At 47.1% G+C, this 21,073-nt stretch overlaps 4 protein-coding genes across 6 annotated transcripts; 1 reads left to right on the top strand and 3 right to left on the bottom strand.

Annotated features, from left to right (window-relative positions):
- The first annotated feature begins 489 nt into the window (after positions 1-489).
- LOC127313703 (putative F-box protein At2g02030) lies at positions 490-3,788 on the top strand. Of its 2 annotated transcripts, none has more exons than XM_051344180.2 (2): positions 490-1,902; positions 3,414-3,788. In XM_051344180.2, exon 1 carries the CDS (start codon positions 493-495, stop codon positions 1,900-1,902), a length of 1,410 nt encoding a protein of 469 aa, XP_051200140.1. In that variant the 5' UTR covers positions 490-492; the 3' UTR covers positions 3,414-3,788. The 2 variants fall into 2 exon arrangements, with proteins under 2 accessions (XP_051200140.1, XP_051200141.1); XM_051344181.2 differs by lacking the exon at positions 3,414-3,788 and adding an exon at positions 2,804-3,390.
- Positions 3,789-9,347: 5,559 nt separating this feature from the next.
- LOC127313702 (serine/threonine-protein phosphatase 7 long form homolog) lies at positions 9,348-13,056 on the bottom strand. 2 transcript variants are annotated; one of them, XM_051344178.1, is made up of 6 exons: positions 11,233-13,056; positions 10,896-11,153; positions 10,589-10,806; positions 10,204-10,516; positions 10,024-10,122; positions 9,348-9,952 (listed from the first exon to the last, which is right to left on the bottom strand). In XM_051344178.1, the coding sequence occupies exons 1-4, from the start codon at positions 11,701-11,703 to the stop codon at positions 10,498-10,500; spliced, it is 966 nt and encodes a 321-aa protein (XP_051200138.1). In that variant the 5' UTR covers positions 11,704-13,056; the 3' UTR covers positions 9,348-9,952; positions 10,024-10,122; positions 10,204-10,497. The 2 variants fall into 2 exon arrangements, with proteins under 2 accessions (XP_051200138.1, XP_051200139.1); XM_051344179.1 differs by having other exon boundaries at positions 9,348-9,788.
- Positions 13,057-13,182: 126 nt separating this feature from the next.
- Positions 13,183-14,876, bottom strand: LOC127313701 (putative disease resistance protein RGA3). Its single transcript, XM_051344177.2, has one exon. The coding sequence runs from the start codon at positions 14,758-14,760 to the stop codon at positions 13,339-13,341; it is 1,422 nt and encodes a 473-aa protein (XP_051200137.1). The 5' UTR covers positions 14,761-14,876; the 3' UTR covers positions 13,183-13,338.
- Positions 14,877-17,736: 2,860 nt separating this feature from the next.
- LOC127312038 (disease resistance protein RGA2) lies at positions 17,737-20,986 on the bottom strand. Its single transcript, XM_051342518.2, has 2 exons — positions 20,609-20,986; positions 17,737-19,469 (listed from the first exon to the last, which is right to left on the bottom strand). Exons 1-2 carry the CDS (start codon positions 20,753-20,755, stop codon positions 18,183-18,185), a joined length of 1,434 nt encoding a protein of 477 aa, XP_051198478.1. The 5' UTR covers positions 20,756-20,986; the 3' UTR covers positions 17,737-18,182.
- Between the last annotated feature and the right edge of the window lie 87 nt (positions 20,987-21,073).

The following is a 21,073-nucleotide window of genomic DNA, read 5'->3' as shown; positions in this document are numbered from 1 at the left end:
ACCGCAGTTCGACATCAAGTCGGAAGCTGCGAAGAACGAGGCGTGGGAGGAGGCGGCGCTGATGGACACCATCGCGGTGTTCGACGCCGCCACAGCGGAAGAGGTGCGGCGGCGCCAGACGGAGGAGATGGTCGAGCGGTGGCATGCAGAGCGGCATCTCTTGCACATGGAGCGGCATCTCCAGCACCATAAACGGATGGAGGCGATTGAGCAGCGTTGGCGGGAGGCGGTGGAGCGTCAGCAGCGGTAGGCGGCGGAGGAACGTCAGAAGCGGGAGTCGGCGCTGGCGGCAACAGAGGCGGCCTAGGGGCGCGGGCGGATGCGTTGGCAGCGGAGGCCAATGCATTGGCGGCGCAAATGGAGGAGGATGAGGACGACGACGAAGCGGAGGCGGAGGATGAGGCGGAGGAGGAGGACGACGACGACTTCGAATGATCCGATAGGGGCACCCGCTATACTTCTTAGTTCAATTCTGTTCGGCCCGACAATTTGATGCAGGCCCAAGAAGCCCACCAATTGGCCTCGCATCTGATCTTCCTCGCAGCGTCGAAACAGACCAGGCCACCGCCGCGCCGCCACACTCTCTCCCGTCCCCTCCACCAACTGGCCTCCCCCGTCCGGCCACCGGTATCCGCCTCCTCCTCCGGCGCCGCAACCATGGATCCTCCGTGCAAGCAGGACGCGGAGGAATCGGCCTCATCCTCCCTCCCGGACGAGCTCATCGAGGACATCTTCGCGCGGATGCCGGCCAAGTCGGCGCAGCGCTGCCGCTGCCTCTCCCGCGCCTGGGCCGCCACGCTCTCCTCCCGGTCCTTCGTAGACCGCCACCTCCTACTCGCCAACCGCCGTGGATCTCCCAGGCTCTTCATCCTCCCGGAGTTGGGCACGGACACCGACACCACGATGCACGGCTGGTCGCCCGGCCGCCCCATGGTCGTTCTCCGTCGCGAGGAGCGCCTCCGCGGCGCGGTTTCCGTTACCACCCAGTGCCGCGGTCTCGTCGTCCTCAAGTCAACCGGGCTCGTGGACGTCTGCTTCCACGGCGACTCGAGCTGCAATCCGGACTACTACGTCTGCAACCCGTCCACCGGCCAGATGACCACTCTCCCCAGGGGAAAGGAGGCCTTCGGCCTGTTCCCGCATAACCACGACGTCTTGGGGATTGGCTATGACGCAAGCATCCAGAAGCACAAGGTGGTGCGCCTCTACTGCCGTGGGCTGCTCCCTCCGGCGTGTGAGGTCTATGTACTCAACTCCTCTTCGGGACATTGGCGGCCACCTTTCGGTGCAGCTGACAGGGCGCTGCCGCCGGGCTTTGCAAGAAGTATCTGCACTGACCAAAGTGTCTTTGCGCAAGGGCACCTTTACTGGACAGGCCAACCGCACAGGAAGTTTAACTCCCAGATGATCATTATATCCTTCTCGATCAGTGATGAGGTGTTCGAGATCTTGCCGCCACCGCCCATGGATATGTTCCCCTGTCGGATAACCGAGCTCGACGGATGCCTCTGTGTCTTCAACAACACCGATAAATACAAGCACTCATATGACATCTGGGTGCTAAGGGACCACCGGGCGGGGACTTGGGATCTCCATTGCCGCATTGCCCTGGACATGGCACCGCTGGCAGACACTCAGTTGATACGCTCCCAGGAGGTCATCCCGCTTGGCAGTGTTGATGATGGTAGCGGCATACTGCTCAGATCGGATCCTCATAGTGTGTGGAAAGAAAATTTGGAGGCCCACAGACTTCATGTATACAGACCTGTGACCGGAGATGTGGAGGACCTCCTCGGCGATGACAGTGTAACCACTCACCACACCATGGCCCGGGGAGTTGCAGTACCATATGTGGAAAGCCTCGAGTCCACCGGTTTATCTGATACTAAACGCCAATCATGAGTAAGTATTATTTCTAATACAAAACTAATGACACCAATTTTATGTCGTGTGGGTTTGAAAGTAACACTATTGCTACTTATTTGATGTGGTCTTAGTTTGCACTATAGTGTCTTGTTCTTGTCTCTAACTATTTAGTGGAGTGTCTGTAGCAGGCTTGGTCTGTAATACAAAACTCACCTCGTTCAATACTACCAAGCCTGCATTTTACTTAGCTTTGATGTGACTCACAGCTGATCAAACTGGAATGTGATTCTGTTATTTTCATATTATATGTGAATAACTTGTTTTGTTTGAAGTTCAGACTTGTGTACTCTCAGTATCTGCTTTTTTCCATGGGGCTCATTGCTAACCATGTCTGCTATTTGGCAGCTTGCTCTTAGTTTCGTTCTTGGTTGGCAATATGCACACAGAATCTCAGTTTGTCTTGATCAAGTGCCATTTAACTAGTACTAGTATCAATGGAACTGCCATACACGGATAGGAAGAATGATGCTTGTTTTTTGTCTCACACTTTGCTAAAACTGATGCCACTTTCCTGCCATTTGTAAAAAAATTATATGAAAACTGTGTCATATCAGGTGCTAGCGGCCCTTCTTCTGTTAATTTAAGCCTCTGCCTTTTGCTATCCATTTAACCATAATGGTTGACTGGAATTAGCACATCTGCATCCACGTTAGTTGGTCATATAATGGATGATGTGATAAATGGGCGCCGAGAATGAATTTCACATAAGTTACTAGTATACAGCACTTGCTTTTGCCAATAAGTTTTACATTAAAATAGCCTTCTCAGCTTGTCAGTATTAAAATATCTGTGTTAGATATCCCTTGGAGGAATTAATGTACTGTTCCAATCCCTGTTCAGCAGAAGTAACATTTTTGTGAATGTCTGACTGGTATAGGTTGCTCTCAGTCAAAGCCATTCATCTTGCATTAACACCAAGAAGTGGCTTGTTTGGTGGAGGAACCTAATAAGTGTTGAAGAGAACTTCTGCAATCGGCTTTTTTAGGAAGTGTGAGTGACCTATATGGGTTTTGACGCCCTCTACATCCTATTGCAAATAAGTTTTCCACTAAAATAGCTGTCTCAGTTCGTGACGTGTTTCTTAGAGAAGTTCATGCATTGTTCTTATCCTTGTTCAATAGGATAAGTTGCTCTCAGTCAAGGGCATATCTCGCATTAAGAGTTGGCTTGTATGGTGGATGAACCTAACAAGTGTTAAGCAGGAATTTCTGCAATCGACTTTTTTTTTCTCTCTAGGAAGCGCGATTTACCTTATGTGTTGCTGGACTTCTCGGTGTATCACAAAAGAAAACTAAAAGCTATCTTTCCTCTGTTTTTCCTATCTTCATAGCCATGTGCTGCTGTTTGTCGCCGTGAATGTTTCACTTTATATCTAGTATTGGTTTGACGTTTCACTTTACTGTATCAGTAGTTTGCATTTGATTGCACAACTGTTCACCTATTTGCCTACCTAAATCCTATGTGCTAAGTAATTTTATTATCTTCAGGAGATCAGGTTGATACCGTGTGGTGCTTTTGGTGGGTCTTTCGCTGCATATTTGTTCCCAAAGGAATGGGAAAAGGCTAGTTTCGTTGAAGTGACTGTTACACTTGAATGTCTTTCCTATCTACTAGTACTTGCGTGACTATTTTCTTGGTTTCCAAATAAGATTCACCTCTTCAACTACATAAATGCCACGTGCTAAGTAGTTTCATTATCTTCTGGAGATCGGTACCATGTGGTGCTTTTGGCGGATCTTCTGCTGCATATTTGGTACCAAAGAAATGGAAAAACAGTATGTTTTGTAAAAGACTCTTGTAGACCTGTAAATGTGCTGAATCAGCAGCAGCTGAGTAGTATTTTGCGATGATTGTGCTCCTCAGTTTGTTACCGGGATGTGAATTATTTTAATCCACATGAAGACCAGTCCTTGCATGGTCTGTACTACAAGATTAGAAAATATGCCCGTGGTTTGCAAATTTCAACAGGACAGGAAAAAAATTTGGTCGAAAATCACCTTTATAATTTTTTTTGCCACAAAGTCTGCTAGACCCTAGCCTCAGTTCGCTCATTTTGTCCTAATCTTTAGTTTATATTATCTTATTATACTTAATATGCTCTTTCATACTTCATTTTTATTTATTTTCATTTAATTTATAAATTTAGATTATGTTTTTAAATTATAATACCTTCTCCGATCCATATTAGTTGCCACTAATATAGATATCTAGACATATTTTAGTTCTAGGTACATCCATACTAGTGGCATTTAATATGAATCGGAGGTAGTATATTTTATTTGAAACACAATATGCCATATAAAATTAGGTTATATTATACGTAGGAGCCATACAATGATTCTTTTTAGAAAATTAGGTTGCATTGTATATAAGTATTGTCAAAACATAATTGCTTAGTATTATGAGCGCAGTGGTTATATGAAGCAAGTATATCATGTATATAGTCTCCCTTAATGAAATAACCCTTTATTGCTTAATGTCTATAAATACTGAAGCGTTGCAATGATGATGCTAATTTGAAAACGTGGAACCTGGAAAGCTAAATAGACGATGCTGCATATATATCGGCACAAAAGTTTTTGAGTTAACAAACAATAAATGATTTAGCCTATAAACTGAAGGATGTGCATATACTCTTACAGGGCAATTACGTATTTTGAGAAAAAACTTTAACTACTAATTTGATCAATAAAATATATATCATAAAAATTATACTATTGGAAACTTCTTTTGAATATGAATCCAATGATATAATTTTTGTGACATATATTTTATATTTTGTTGACTAAATATGTAGCTAACTTTTTTCTCGAAATGCGTAATTACCTGGTATGGAGAAAAATAGTAGTAATGTTTAGGCCAGTAAAAAATGATTCTCACAGAGTTGTGCAATAGATGCGCACAGTCGCAGATGAACTGCTGCTGCTTCATTACCTTTTTGACCGGGACTACGGCGGGCATAGGCCGGCCTGATCATCACATAAATCAAAGCTCAAAACGAGCACCAGGTTCCAGTACAAAGTTTTAGAGGACAGAGAAGAACATCTAAAGGCCCAAAGCCGAATATCATCAATACATTGGCGAACCACTGTCGGGAGATCTTCGTCCAGGGAATAGAAGACATCTTCGTCCAGGGAATAGAAGACGAGGGCGTTTCTCCTCTTCCAAATGCTCCAAGCCACAACAGTGGCCACCGTGGAGCCTTCATAGGAGCAGCGGCGGCGAGTCCACATGTCCTCGAAGCTTGTGGGGGAGGAAGAGAGGTCTTGCGGGAAGAAGAAGGTCCAAACTTCCTGGGCCCTGGGGCACTGGATGAGCAGGTGGTCAGTGTCTTCATCCCGAGCGCAGGAGAGGTAGGAGGCAGAAGTAGAAAGCCAGTGCCGGAAGCGACTTTCGTTGGTGGGGAATCGGTAGCGCCGAGCTAGTCAGCAGAAGATCTTGCACTTCAGGGGGGCACGCTTCTTTAGACCCTGTCTACCGACCGATCTCTTGCAGATGCCTAAAAGAATTGACATAGAAACATTTGTTTGAGAGCATATTAACATTGAGGCCTTCCACACGTTGGTCAGGAATGTCGTGTTGCAAGCCCACAGAGCTGAGCTCAGTAGTCAACGAAAGGAGGTCAGCCGAGGCAGCCCCGAACAAGCACGGCCCTAAGTTATCCTGGAAGCCGGAGCGGAAGAAGAAGGACACATAAGCATGAGGTCTGACAGAGTGAGAGTAGAGAGCAGGGTAGCGCTCGGAGAGAGGTGCATCCCCAAGCCATAGGTCAAACCAAAAGGAGGTGGAGAGGCCATTGCCAATAGTGACTTTGGAGATGGAGCGGAAGGTGGTAAAGCCAACGACAATATCCTTCCAAACGGGGGCTAGGACATACGTTGGGTACTATTTGTGGAAAGTGATGCTTCAGATGAGCAAGTGAGTTTGTTGGTTTTCGAACAGTAGCGGGGGCGGGAGATTTGGTTATTCAATCGATCCTCTGATGTTGTCCCTTCTGCATCATCCAGCTATTAAGGTGCGGTTGACAGATTAGAGGTCTTAGAGCACCTCCAGCCGTTGGCGCTTCCCACGGCCAAATCCGACGGTCAATAGGGTCGGACTGGATGAAATTTTGGCGTGAGGAGCACCGAACTTCCAGCCGTCTCTCCAGGTAGATGCTCGGAGATCGGCGTTTTTATCTTAGTTTCACAAATAAATTCACAGTTCGGCGAATTTGACAAATTTTACCAATATTTGGCTTATTTTTGCAAATAAATGTTCCAGTTTAACAAAACAAGCAAATAATTTGACAAGTTTTCAAACAAATCAAATGGAAACTAGTTGGTGTTGCCTCGAAGCCTCCATATGTGCTCCACCAGATCATCTTGCAGGCTGCTGATGCATTGTGAAGTCTCGAATCTCCTGACGCATAGCGATGAACGCAGCTCACGATGCCGGCACCTGGTGATTAGGTTGTGCAAGAGGACTCTCTCTGTCATATGGTGCAGCTTGTTCGTTCAGAGGAACCACTGCCATGCCGGTGCAATCCAACTTGCATCTGAAATAGGAGTCGTACTCTCGAAGGGCATACACAATTCTCAGGAAGAGCTTTCGGCTCATCCTGAAACGACGCCTAAAAACAATCTCACCGTGCAATGGACTGTCGGCGAAGTAGTCGGCGTAGAGCATGCAGTAGCCCTCCATTCGCTGCCTCGGCTTGCACTTCCGGCGACCTGGTGCCGACCCACCACGGCGACCAATGGCCTTCTCCGCGTACAAGCCGTACATGCAAGCTAGGATCAACATGTGCTCCTCGTCTTGGGCGGTCTTGGGCGGCGGCTGCCATCTCTTCTTCAAAAAGCTCGGCGAACATCTGCTCCTTGTCGTCGTCGGAGTCCATGTTTGGCCAGGAAAATGGACGAACACTTGTTGGGCGTGTCGACGAGGCGCGACACGAGGAGTTGCCCGACGACGGAATATAGGCAGACGACACGACATACAGCGAAATATAGGCTGCTGGGTGGAGGGACGGCGGATTGGCGAGAGGTGGTGCCGACGGCGACAGAGCAACGAGAGGGGAGGGGGATTTGCGACGAGAAAGTGGTGGGGTTCACGTGTTCTCTCGCCAATAGAGCGGGCCCGTCCCCGCTTTTCTCTCGTCCAAAGTCCCCGAGCGCACCCTGGGGGCGGGGATGGCATGGGCTCTCCAGATGGATTAAGGGCCTATTCCGGGGGAAAACGAGGAACCGAGGGTGCTGTTGGGCCGAATAACGCTGTCCGGATGAAAAAAACGCATGCCGGAGTCCTAATCGGGGAGACGGGTGGAGGTGCTCTTAGATATGTTACGGGAGAGAGGGGAGAGTCATTCCAGAGTTGGGTGAGAATCATTGATAGAAATTTGGATTTTCCCCGAGGTGGCATAGCGTCTGAACTAAAGAAAGGGAATATGGAAAGTGAATGTGGTGAAAACTCGCTCAAACATAAGCAAACGATTGGTTGGAACTTTCCTTGCGAGTTCCCTTAGACCACTTTTCTTTTTCGTTATCCTAGGGATATACTTTACTAGTTTGAAACTTGTCATAAAAAAGGTTGTTTTAGCCGTGTGCATCTATATTGCTATTGCGGCGCTGCGTTATTGCAGAGGATGTGCGTAATTAGTATCTTCACCACGGAAAAATCTTCGTCTCATCCATTTCTGAATCTTGAGCAAGTTGGAGAGATTGGATTGTCCTGAAATTCTTCTCTAGCAACTGAAGAACACGCTTCTGCTTGAAAAGGGAGCTCATGTTTTTTCTCTCCAATTAAAACAAATATCCTCACAAGTCCATCCCACTATTTGATGCTTATTGGACTGGCACAACTGAAGAATCTTTTCCCTTCCCGCGCTCAGTCGCCGTGCTCTCTTTTCCATTTGGTGTGCCAATAAAGAAGCCAAGCTAAGTGGAAGCAAGCTAAATAGAAAGCCTAGGTCAATCAACATGGAGACCAGTGACAAGAAATACGAAGTTCTTTAAGCATGGCAATGCTTCTCGCCGTGCTCCCTTGGTCTTTCCATTTGGTGTGCCAATAAAGAATCCAAGCCTAAGAGGAAGCAAGCTAGATAGAAAGCCTAGGTCAATCAACATGGAGACCAGTGACCAGAAAGACGAAGTTCTTTAAGCATAACAAGGCTTATCTATGATACCAGTTCTTGTGTAGGCAAAGCACCAATGCCTCTCAAATATTTGAGATGGTTGGAAAAGAACGTCATTTTTTGTACCTTTATACAAACGGGAAGTCTATTTCACGGATATATCCTCGCCACTTTTTTATCTCTCTAAAAAGATCCATCTACTTTATATTTCTTGCTGATTTTATCAAGAGAATTGCAGATTGTTAGTTTTTTTTAAACGAAGGCAAAAGCTTTGTCTTATCCGTTAGTTAAGAAGAAAGCGTCCAGTTAATTAGCGGAAAAGCCGGACCAAAACCATACAACAACATCAACACCACATGGCCACGCCCACTCTCGCCAAAAGGGCAAACCCACTCAAGGTCCGAGAACAACCATGACCAAGCCCAAGACCTAAAACTAGATGACCTCACACCGTCGCTGGAGAGAAGATGCCATGACCGCTATAGGAGGAGCAAACACGGAAGACTCTGACGTAAATGAAGAGATTGTTAAAAATGGAATCTGTTGAAGTGAAATGAACAAAGAAGAGTGTAAGAGCATACCACGCCCAAAAAAAGAGCATACCGTTACATATCCAGGAGGACGAACTAGGGGATGTATAGTTGTATACACTATGTTAAGGAAAAGTGATACATTCTAAGCCTATGTTGATGGGGATTTACACAAAAATAACTCTTTTCTGAAACTATAGCACAAAGTGACCCTCCGGCGAAACTATTTCACCCACTAACCCTTTTGTGTGGCGCCCCTCACATCGGCACCACACATGGTAGTGTGACGCCCGTGCCTGCGGCGCCACTCTCGTAGCCGACATGGCGCCCTCGACGCTGAGCTGTGCGCCGATCCGACGTGGCAGGGTGTGTGGCGCCGCTCCCATTGGCGCCACACATGCACTTGTAATTGCCCAAAAACATATTGTAAGACAAAGCGTCTGGGACTTAGCCGTTTTGGCGAGGCTGTTTGTGTGGCGCCGATGCCACTGGCGCCACACAGTGAGGTGTGGCGCCAGTGCCACGGGCGCCACACAAACAGCCTCGCCAAAACGGCTAAGGACTAAACTTTCGGAGCCCCTGGATGTTTTCGACATATAAGTTGCATCGTGTGGCGCCGATACCATGGGCGCCACACTGTGATGTGTGGCGCCGGCCTGAGGGGCGCCACACGTTGACTTGTGTTAAAAACATGAAAACTCTTGCCTTAATTAAACAGTTTTCAACACAACAATAGCAATTTCATACACATAGAACATACACATAGCACGCATCATAGATCACATCTTAGCACATAGATTCAAACAACACGTAGCAATAGAGACATGGTTCGAAATGACATAGGGTTCACAACACGATACTTAAGAAGATAGAGTTCACAACACTAGCAAATGCATCTATCCTCCGCGACGTCCCCTCCTCGCGGGCTGCTTCCGGACGGCCAACCTTTTCGTCCGCTGTCGTGGCTGTTGCTCCTGCTCCTGCTGCTCCTCCTCCTCTGAAGATAACGGCTCGTCGTTCCTCATCTTCCTCAAAGTTGATCTCCGCTGCGGCTTCTCATCCTCCTCAATGACAACCTTCTTTCCTCGGTTGACATAATCGTCCGGAGTGTATCGTTTTGGAGCGTTGCCCCTTGGCTTCAACTGGTAAGCAGACCGTGTGGCTTGCTTCTTGCGTTGACTCGCAATGCCTTGACTCAGGATGGTGTCGTCGTCAGGAATCTTCACAAACACATGAGATTAGAATAGTTGAAATTACTAAGCACATGTTCGAGCGGTAACAAATTAGTCCAAACATCCGCATCTTCAGAAGAGGATGTAGCCGCAATTTCGGTGTCGCGGCAACCTAGCAAGTTGGCTAACCGCCGCATCTTTCGTGCAGTGTTCTGCGTCGTGGAAGTCATGGTTACAAAGGCACCCGAACACAGTAGCTCACATTGAATGTTGGTGACCATACCTTAATGAAATGCCGCATCGGTCCGATAGGCTTGTCATCTGTATGGCTCTGATCCCAAACAATCTCGCACTCGTCAGCTGTTTTTTGGATCTCGGACCGCTGCGACAAACATATTATACAAATTTTGAGCGATCACATGCCAATGTAGATGATGTACTAGCTAACGAGAGAATACATTACCACGAAGTTCAGCTCGGAAGCAATAGAAGTCGATCTTCCTCTGCGAGCAAAGGTGTCGTGCTGGCTTTGCGCAACCTCATCGAACTCGATGGGGTCGTACAAGATGTCGTCATCATACGCGGGTTTCACTAGCTCGATACGCGTGCTTTCATGAAACCATTGGAGATAGTTGTTGAAAGCGGCCAAGTTGTGGGGGACAATCTCCACATGGCCAACATTCTGTACCGCTTCCAAACAGTGTTGGAACGCTGTGACGTGGCCTCTATGATGGTCAGGCCAATTTGTGATCTTCCTCTACCGCTTCCTATCAAGCCTGCAGGAATCGAGAAGTTAGATTCTATCTCTTCAATCAACAAGCTTCCATCGCATGATTCAAGAAATTTACCTATGAAGCGTCTGGTCCGTGTCTTGCAACTGAGGTGGGCACTCCTGATACAGCCCAAACTGCCTCATCACTCTGTGCGGCTGGTGGTACTCAACAAGCCACATGCATATGAGTGGGCAGCGCATACGCCAGAAACGCGCCTCCTCAAGGCACTTGGGGTTGAGGTCAGCCATCCCCGCGCCAATATGGTAGTAGGTACCATATGGCTCCCATTCAACCTGCAGCATTCAAATATTTCAGAATTTACAACATGCTAGCAGAATTTATGAACTCGGATTGCAAAAGAGTGATGGTTTCAATCGGTTACCTGCTCAGCGGTAAGAGTGTCCAACTCCTCAGTGTACTGCCTGTACATGATCTTTGGATCGCTCGTCATCTCCGAGACATTGTCCCAAAGAAATGCCCAATTCGGCTCCCGATCAAGGTTGTTCCGGTAATGAGGCCATCGTCTCTCTGTGAGTACCCTGGGCCGCCCAACTGATAGGCGGTCCCAGCTCCATACGGAAAGTAGGAGCAAGCATCCACCAATACCGCCGCTCCCAGTCCTGCGACAAGCGTCGTCCAACTGCGTACATAAGACATTTGGTTAGAGGTAGAGGTAGGCACAGTACTATAGAAGAACAGTACATACAACAAATCATCACCTGTCGGTAGAGGTAGGCAAGTGCCGCTGTTCCCCAACTCCACCGGCGCTCCAACACCGTAAGCGCCTTGAGCCAACACCAATGGGCCAACTTCCCACCACTGTCAGCAAAGAGAGTCCTCGAGATCATGTACCAGAAGTACACTCGGGTGTATGTCTTGATAGTGTCCTCGTTGGCGTCTTCCGGCGGAGGTTGTCCAAAGTTAGTCCTTATCCAAGCGAAAGGTGCGCCGGCGGGAGCTCTCTCCTTTGGATTTTTTGGCGCCGGAGGAGCCATGCCAATAAGGTCCTCCATCTGTCTGCGCCACCCATCAGAAGCTGTGTTCATACACAGTGGCTCGCCCTCAATAGGAAGTCCAAGTATCATTGAGACATCCTGAAGAGTAGGGGTCATCTCGCCGGCCCTCAAGTGGAAGGTGTGCGTCTCCGGCCTCCACCGGTCGACAAGGGCGGTGAGTGCCGCGGCGTTCATGTTCGGCCCCCCCAGCTTACAAGCGCGATGAAAGGGAGAAGACCGGTGGGCTGGATGAACTCCGTGTACCTCTCGTCATACGGCATATCTACCGTGCCATGGTACCGAATCTTCAAAGGGTGAAGATCCGTTGTCCTCTCCGTCATATGAAAAGCCCGGTGATCCCTGTCATACTCTTGATCTAGGAGCCACACCATCCTACATGTTTACACAACCATATTATGAGTCATTCCACTAACAAAAATGAGCAACACATACATGAGAATATATCTAACTTTCGAATCACCTATACATCACACATACATGAGAATTCATATCCAAATACATCACACATATGAATTTCGTAAGACATATCATTCCTAGGAACATAATAGACATATGTAAGACAATAGAATGCATTTGCTAAGCTCCAATTTTGCCTTTCACCACATACATACATAAGGTTCCATACATACACACATACATTCATATCTAGGGTTCCAACAAATCTTTGGTTCAAACACATAAACTACAATGTAGATTCCACCAACATTAATTTCCATATCTATGTTCATATCCAAATCCACCAACATAAATTTCCATGTCTAGGGTTCATATCCAAATCCACCAACACTAGTGGATGAATCGGAGGGAATCGAAGGGGAATACCTTGAGGAATAGATGAGGAAGGAGTTGGCCGGCCAGATCAGAAAAATCCTTGGTGGATTTGGTGGGGGGGACGGAGGTGAGGCGGGCGGCGGTGGCGGTTCTTCAAAGACAGAGACAAGGGAAGAGGAGAAGAAGAGGAGAGCTCGGGCTGGGGCGGGCGCGGGCGCCACACTTAAGTGGATGTGTGGCGCCCTTCCGAGCGGCGCCACATTTTCACAGTGTGGCGCCGATGGGAGCGGCGCCACACACCCTGCCACATCGGATCGGCGCACAGCTCAGCGTCGAGGGCGCCACGTCGGCTACGAGAGTGGCGCCGCAGGCACGGGCGCCACACAAAAGGGTTAGATGGGTGAAATAGCTTCGCCGGAGGGTCACTTTGTGCTATAGTTTCAAAAAAGGGTTATTTTTGTGTAAATCGCCTATGTTGATACATAGGTATCTAAAAACAGACTTAGGAAGTGTAGGATTGGAGTGTCATGCCATCCTTAATCCGGTTTATCAGATTATTTTGCTGGGGCTGGATTTTTAAGGCTCGGTTTCGCTGTGCTCGCTCAAAACGGGTGTATCACACGGACCTCCGTAAGATTTTGTGGAGCTCGCGTGAATGAAACAAACTGGCAAAATAAAACGGCTGAGAGAAATAGGGCCAACCAAACGCTCATTAGGAAGTTACGGATCCTAATCTTGCGGCTGGTTTGGCTAAAAAACACTGAATCAAGCGCGGCCTTTAGGATCTATAAATGGTGTTTCGTACAACATGGGAAAACCATAGAAATTCTAAAAGGAGGTTGGAGGGGATGGAAATATTCCTCCAAAACATTGTAGAGATGATTTCTTAGGAACTTTTTCTGAGAACTGCAATTCTGCAAATTAAATGGCTACCATAGGAAATCCCTAAAGATGAGAATCATTTGAAATTCCTTTGAATCAAAAAGGCTCTCAATCGAAGCTCATATCAAGAGGCAGATGGCCTGACACAATAATGGCCTACATAGACGTGCCTAATCTACGGCGTTTCTTCCTTGGTGAGGCCGAGTGCTCAGGCTTCTCCGCGACACAAGTGGCAGAGATAACGGTGTAAGGGGGTAACCTTGACTCCCACACCAGCTCAAACCTCACCGGCAGAACAACAGAGCCTGCTATTATATCTCCAAATGTCATCCTGGGGAGCTCACCAGGCATGGAAGATTGCTTTCCACCAACCAGTAGCATAAGTCGAGAGGACGACGATGACGGTGAAAACGCGGTAATGTCTACGGTGTTACCTCTGTCAAGAAGAGCTCTCGGGTGTTCCCCAGAGATGGATAGATTAGCCTCCATCACCGATCTGTACAGTTTCAGGACACGGATCCAGAACTGAACATTTAAGTTGTTCCTCAGCATGCTGGAGTACACATTTAGATGGACAAGTGACCCCTTCATCATTGTTGCTAGCTCCTTCCCTATCAACGCTAGCTGCGGATGGTCCACCGGGTCGGAACTTCCAAACGAGAGGACCTTGAAAAGGTAGCTGTATTCTTCTTGTGTGAAGCTGTTGATTCGTACCAGGTTTACGGTTCCGAACCTCGCTAGCTTCTCAAGACGGCTCAGGATCACAAGTTTGCTTCCTGCACCCGTCAGAGTTAGCAGCAGTGAATGAAACTTGTACCATTCCTTGTCATCCAGATCTGACTGAACTTCAACGATAATCAAACTCCTCACGTTACTGAACCTGCCATGGTCAATTTTCTGAATATCACATCCATTGACATGGATGATGGAAGAGAAGCGGGAGCGGATCCTCTCGTCGGAGCAAACGCTCCAGGCTAGAGTTTTCTTGCCTACTCTGCAACCACCGATAATCGGCAGCACGGTGGGAACCTTGAGTGGGTAGTTGTCCTGCATCAAGATGTTGATGACATGCTGCCTCTCGACTTGGCGCCCAAACATGAAGTTATCTATGTAGATATAGCAGCTATAGGGGCTGCGAAACATGCGTTCGCAACCTGTTAGGAGGGCGATAAATTCAGCTATCTTGCCGGTGGCAGCCTCCAATTTTTCCAACGCAGTCTGCACCTCTTTGCTAACAGTTGAGCTACTAAAACGTCTGACAGCTGAGAAATTGATGGTGTCTGAGCCACTCACCTCCATTCGTGCTCTGATCTGTTCTAGGGGACCATAAGTGTCCAAGACATCATACCCCTGGTACATGGCCTCCGTGAGCATCTTGAGCTGCACCAGCATCCTTGAACTGGTGATGTATCGGCCCTCAGCCTCCTCGACGACGGTATGAACCCTGAGAAGGAGCCGGCGCAGCGATTCCAGGTTCTTCTTCTTGTTGAGGCATGCCTGGTCTCTGCACTTGCTGATGAGGAAAGACACGAACCGGCTGGCTAGCTCGCTTGCCACCGCAGAGAGAGCAATGTCCATGTTTTTCTTGCTACCTGTTACTTCGAGGTGAACACGGTCATACGGAGTAGAGCATGATGATATGATATCTGAGATGCAAGACTTGGAATGGTCTGCGATTCACTATGGATCGACACCTCAACACTTTAGTCTGGGAACCAATCGTCTAGGATAGACACCTCAACACTTCGACGTCAACACTGTTGACCCTTACGCCCATTTTTGGCCGCGTGTCATACCAAACGTCGACCTTGATACCGCAAGAAAAGTATTATACTGTAGCTTGATGCCGTGTCTTTGACCTTGATATCTGGGCAAAGTTGATAGCAGTTCGATCCTAAATTGAAGCCGATCTAACAGGGCTAAAATACAGGCGATGATTTGCCATTTGGATCAGCCGAATAAAACAGATACTCCCACCGACTCATGTAAGTTGTCTTAACTTTTTCTAAATTTAGATATATGTAGATACTATTAGCATCTAGATACATTTAACTTTTTACAAAATTAAGACATGTTTTATGAGACCGAGCAAGTATTATTCACTCCCTCAACATGGTCACGATAGACCAAGCCTACTACTCCCTCGGTATGTCTAAATTTAGATATATCTATATACTAGATAATATCAATATATATTTAATTTTGACAAATTTAATACGGAGTACATCTATTATATTTATGGACAGAGGTAGTACTAATGTAAGGATATACATATTTCCGTACATCTATTCGAGTTCTGTAAGGCTGGGGGAAACCCAATGGTGTCAAAAATATTTAAGATAAGAGTAGCAGACGGATGACTTTTACTTGTATAGGACTTACATAACATGACCCAAAAAGAAAACAAGCATGCCTTGTCAAGATTCATCTCAAGCTCACTGACTGAGCGGTCCCTCAACAAAAAATATAATACCCGCTTTGTCGAAGAGAGACAGTAAGTACAAGAAATCTATTTGGCTCAACTTTGAAACTAGCACGCTCATCTGCCACATCTCCATCATCTATTTCCATTTCCATTTCATCGTTGTATTTCTCGTCACTGGTTTCCATGCTTAGATCCTCAACCATATTAGCTAGCAATGCAATATCATCTGGTGACATCTTCTTCTCACCCATTTCAGATTCTTGAGCAAGTTGGCTAGATTGCATTGTCTTGAAATTCTTCTCTAGCAACTCGAGAACAACCTTCTGCTTGAAAAGGGAGTCATGGTTTTGAGAGGGCATTGAAAATTAGGTTCAGTGTCCCGACCCTCTCCCGACCCCCTCCTCTCCCGACCCCCACCCCAACCCTAACCGCCGCCGCCGCTGATAGCGCCGCCGGGGCAAAGACCCACGGGGCGTGGCGGCGGCGGGGCCCTTCCTCGGCGTCGTGGGAGACGGCAGACGTGATCTCCTCCTCGACATATACGGCGGATCGGCCGGCGGCGGCTCTGCGCTGCGGACCCCCCTCCCGTTGGCGCTCCACCGCAGCACACCGGCAGGGGCTGGTGGTGGGCGGCGGCCAGGCCCATGGCTTGCGCCATCCCCTCCTCCCCCGCCTCTCGCCGGTGAGTGGAGGCGATCTTGGGCTTCTTCCGCGACAAGAGGTCACCGGGGCAGCAGCCTAGGGTACGACGGTGGAGGTGGCCCTCTTCTTCGCCGGAGAGGGTCGACCTGCGATTGGTGGTGGTGGATCTATCGATCTATCACCGCGTTCCGGCGGCGTGATGGAGGAGCATGGAAGCCGGCGACGGTGTCGCCGGTGGGGGGTTGGAGTGGCCGGCCCGGGATGGTCGCCGACGTGGGGGTCCGACCTAGATAAAGGCGGCGGTCCTAGGGCCTCTCTTGCGTGAAGAGGAAGACCTACCGGAGGCCTGGACTCGTGATCTGGCCAGTGTGTTGAGTTCCGGAAGGCTCCGCCGACGAATGTAACAGTGCTTTTTGCCTGGAGTTTGCTAGATCGGTGGTATTCGGTCGTGCGCACCCATGCTTTTATTCCGACCAATTGGTTCTGGAGGGAGCGGCGCGAAGCTCTTTTTCTGTGTTGACATCAAGTGACTATGGATCCATGATGAAAGTCGGAAGAAGAGAATTTCATGAAGGCCGGAGGGGAGGACTAGCTAAGGGAGGTTCAAGTCTCCGCGCTGTTGAGAGACTTGCTTGGTGTTCCGGGCTTCACAACAACGGTATGAAAGTGGGGGCGACAACACAGGTGAAGTTCAGAGTCCTACCTTTCAGGGTGAAAACCCAAGGTCTGGCCTTAACTGGTTGTGCCTGGCAATAACCTTGTTGGAGGCATTGTTTTGAGAGCGGTGACTATCTTCAGGGTGAAAACCTAAGATCTTTGATCGGGCGACGACGGTGTTAGAGCACCGTTTCCTTCTTGGAGGCGTCGTTTTTGGAGAGTGTATTTCAGGTGTTGTCTTGGCGGTGGATGTATTGCTGTTGTTAGGCCCGAGATGATGTAGCGGGACTTTTGTTTTTTAGTTTTCTTTTCCTTTTTTTGGTTGTGTGCATCCGTAGTGCCATTAGGGTGGTACGCTGTTGCAGAGGCTGGGTGTAATTGGTATCTTTTTTATATTAATATATTCCTTTTATCCAAAAGAAAAAAATCCCACTCTTTGAAGCTTACTGGGCTAGCACAACTGAAGAATCTCATCCCTTCCCGCGCTCACTCGTCATGCTCCCTTGGTGTTTCCATTTGGTGTGCAAGCCTAAGAGGAAGCAAGCAAAATATAAAGCCTAGGTCAATCAGCACGGAGACCAGTGATGAGAAAGACGAAGTTCTTTAAACATTGCAAGGCTTATCTATGATATTAGTTCTTGTGTAGGCAAAGAACCAATGCCTCTCAAATGTTTGAGATGGCTGGAAGAGAACGTCAATTTTTTGTACCATTATACAACCACGAATTACTCAGTCTATTTCATGGATATTTCCTCACCACTTTTTTTTCTCCAAAAATATCCATATACTTTGCATTTCTTGTTGATTTTATCTAGAGAATTGTAGATTGTTAAAGGAGGATCTGTTGAACTGAAAGGAACAAGAAGAGTGTCAGGGCACACCTTTACATATTTGGGAGGACGAAATTGGGGATATACACTATGTTAACGAGAAGTGATGCATTCTAGGCCTATTTGATACATAGGGTTCTAAAACAGACATAGTAAAAGTGCAGGATTGGAGTGTTATGCTATCCTTAATCCTTAGGACTAATAAATGGTGTTTCATACAACATGGGAAAACCATAGGAATTCTAAAAGGAGTTTGGAGACTTGGAGTGGATCGAAGTTTTCCTCCAAAACATAGTACAGTGATTTCATAGGAACTTTTCCTAAGAATTGCAGTCCTGCAAATCATATGGCAACCATCCAAAAATCGATATAAGATAAAATCCCATTGAATCGAAGAGTCCCTCAACTGGATTTTATATCAGGAAGCAGCCTGACACATAAATGGCCTACATAGACGTATCTAATCTACAGCGTTTCTTCCTTGGTATGGGTGAGTGCTCATGCTTCTCTGCGACACAAGTGGCAGAGATAACGGTGTAAGGGGGTAACCTTGACTCCCACACGAGCTCAAACTTCATTGGCAGAACAACATAGCCTGCTATTATGTCTCCAAATGTCATCCTGGGGAGCTCACCTGATCTGGAGGAGTCCTTTCCACCAACCAGTAGCATAAATCGAGACGACGATGATGAGGGTGAAAACTCAGTGATGTCTACGGTGCTACCTTTGTCAAGAAGAGCTCTCAGGTGTTCTCCGAAGGTGGATAGATTAGTCTCCATCATTGTTCTGTACAGTTTCAGGACACGGATCCAGAATGGAACATTCAGGTTGTTCCTCAGCATGCTGGAGTACACGTTTAGATGGACAAGTGACCCCTTCATCATTGTTGCTAGCTCCTTCCCTATCAATGCTAGGTGCGGATGGTGCACCAGGTCAGAACTACCGAACGCGAGGACCTTGAAAAGGTAGCTGTATTCCTCTTGTGAGAAGGTATTGATTCGTACCAGGTTTACGGTTCCGAACCTCGCTAGCTTCTCCAGCCGGCTTATGATCACAACCTTGCTTCCTTTACCCGTGCGAGTCAGGAGCAGTGAGTGAAACTTGTACCATTCCTTGTCATCCACATCTGACTGAATTTCAACGGTAACCAAAGTCCTGACATTACTGAAGCTGTCATGGTCAATTGTTTGAATCTCACATCCATTGACATGGATAATGGAAGAGAAGCGGGAACAGATCCTCTCGTCGGAGCAAACGCTCCAGACTAAAGTTTTCTTGCCTACTCTGCAACCACCGATGACCGGCAGCACGGTCAGAACCCTATGGGGATCATTATCCTGCAATAAGATGTTCATGACATGCTGCCTCTCAACCTGGCGGCCAAACATGAAGTTGTCCATATAAAGGTAGCAACTATACGGGCTGCGGAACATGCGTTCGCAGCCTGTTAGGAGGGTGATGAATTCGTTTATGTTTGTGGTGGCGCCCTCCAACGTTTCCAGTGCAGTCTGCACCTCCTTGCTACCAGAACGTCTGACGATAGGGAAAGCCATGGTATAAGAGCTACTAACCTCCACATGTGTTCTGATCTGTTCTAAGGGACCATAGGTGTTCAAGACATCATACCCCCGGTACATAGCCTCCATGAGCATCCTGAGCTGCAGCAGCATCCTTGAGTTTGTGATGTATCGCCCCTCGGCCTCCTCGACGACGCAGTGTGTCATGTACGCCATCTGCTGGCAAATCCTATACACCGACCAGGTCGGTGCCTACCGGGCACCGCACACCCTGGTCGGGTACTGGGCCTGGCCCATTTACACGTTTTTTCGTTTTCTGTTTCTCTTTCTGTTTTTTCTTTTCTTTCCTTTTCTGTTTTCTTTTTTTATTTCCTTTTCTTTTCTATTTATTTTTATTTTTGATCAAAATTGAAAATTTTCAAAATTCAAAAAGTTTAAAATTTTAAATAGTTCAAATTCGAAAACGTTCAAATTTGAAATAGTGTTCAAAACGAAAAATGTTCAAAGCTAAAAATTGTTCGTATCCGAAAAATGTTCATAATCGAAAAATGTTCAAATTTAAAATATATTCATTTTCGAAAAATGTTCAAATTTTAGGAAAAATCCAATTATTAAAAAAATGTTCAATCTAAAAATGTTCAAATTTTGAAAAATGTTCAATCTAAAAATATATTTAAATTTTGAAAAACAATATTCAAACATAAAAAATTGTTCAAATTCCCAAAAAATGTTTAAATTCGAAAAATATTCAAATCCAAAAAAATTTCAAATCCAAATATTGTTCAAATTCGGAAATTGTTCATAAAAAATAAAAAAAACTCGATTTTTTTCAATTTTTCGAAAATATACAAATTTAAAAATATTCAGATTTTGGAAAGTTCATATTATAAGAAAATTATTTTTCCGAAAAAATTTCACTTTAGCATTTTAAATTTATAAAAAAGAAATAAATGAAAAAGCAGAAAAAGGAGAAAAACAGAAAAAAAACAAAAAAACGTGACTGGGCCGGCCCAACAGGCTCCCTGGGGGGTGCGGCACCTGGTCCGCACCGACCAGGGTGGTGTATAGCACCTCCCCATCTGCTGGGGTTGGTCCGGGCTTCGCCATCATGGGCTTTGGGCCAGCTGTGCTTGAGTTGGGGAACTAAGCGTTGGAGTATATAAAAGTGAGGAGCCGGCACAGGAAGGAGGATCGAACAGAACTGAAGAACGAACTGAGTCTCTCTTCTCCCTTGCTCCTCTCCTCTGGTCTGATTCCTTCCTTGAATCCCCGTCTTCTTCAGGTCCGGTGGCTATCACAAGCCACCTTGTATCGACCTCACGCCCCGATCCTCACCGGCGGCAACGGGGTGTGACACAGTGAACCCTGAGAAGGAGCCGACGCAGCGATTCCAGGTTCCTCTTCTTCTTGGTAAGGCATGTGTGCTCTCTGTATTTGCTAATGAGGAAAGACGCAAACCGGCTGATTATTTCGCTCGTCACCGCAGAGAGGGCAATGTCCATGTGTTCTCTCTATGAAGGTGCGAGTTACAGAGAGATGGACACAGGTCACAGAATATAGTGCGTGAGTTATACAGTGTGCGAGAGAGAGATCTGTGTGAGACGAAAGACTTGGACTGGTTTGCGGTCTACTAGGGAAGTAGGGATTGAAATCTCAACACGTTAGTCTGGGCAGTCTGACTTCCACACTGTTGAACCCTGACCCCCCATCTTTTGCCGTGTGTCATACCAAACCACCGTGATTCCTAGAGAGTAAAATACATGGCAAGTAATCGAACTTATCAGCAAGGTTCAGATTGGTCACCGTACACATGGAATACA

Source organism: Lolium perenne, chromosome 7 (assembly GCF_019359855.2).
Source record: "Lolium perenne isolate Kyuss_39 chromosome 7, Kyuss_2.0, whole genome shotgun sequence".
Lineage (NCBI taxonomy): Eukaryota > Viridiplantae > Streptophyta > Magnoliopsida > Poales > Poaceae > Lolium > Lolium perenne.
The sequence above is the reverse complement of the archived record's forward strand: the minus strand, read 5'-3'. Positions and strand labels throughout refer to the sequence as shown.

Bases quoted from the DNA above. Each gene is read 5' to 3' on its own strand.
- LOC127313703 (XM_051344180.2), top strand. From the start codon at position 493: ATGCAGGCCCAAGAAGCCCACCAATTGGCCTCGCATCTGATCTTCCTC.
- LOC127313702 (XM_051344178.1), bottom strand. From the start codon at position 11,703: ATGAACGCCGCGGCACTCACCGCCCTTGTCGACCGGTGGAGGCCGGAG. The intron at 11,154-11,232 runs GTGATGATTTGT...TTATGTACGCAG, and splicing joins TTGCCTACCTCTACCGACAG to TTGGACGACGCTTGTCGCAG. The intron at 10,807-10,895 runs GTAACCGATTGA...TGAATGCTGCAG, and splicing joins ACACTCTTACCGCTGAGCAG to GTTGAATGGGAGCCATATGG.
- LOC127313701 (XM_051344177.2), bottom strand. From the start codon at position 14,760: ATGGACATTGCTCTCTCTGCGGTGGCAAGCGAGCTAGCCAGCCGGTTC.
- LOC127312038 (XM_051342518.2), bottom strand. From the start codon at position 20,755: ATGGACATTGCCCTCTCTGCGGTGACGAGCGAAATAATCAGCCGGTTT. The intron at 19,470-20,608 runs GTCACACCCCGT...ATTTGCCAGCAG, and splicing joins TCCTTCTCAGGGTTCACTGT to ATGGCGTACATGACACACTG.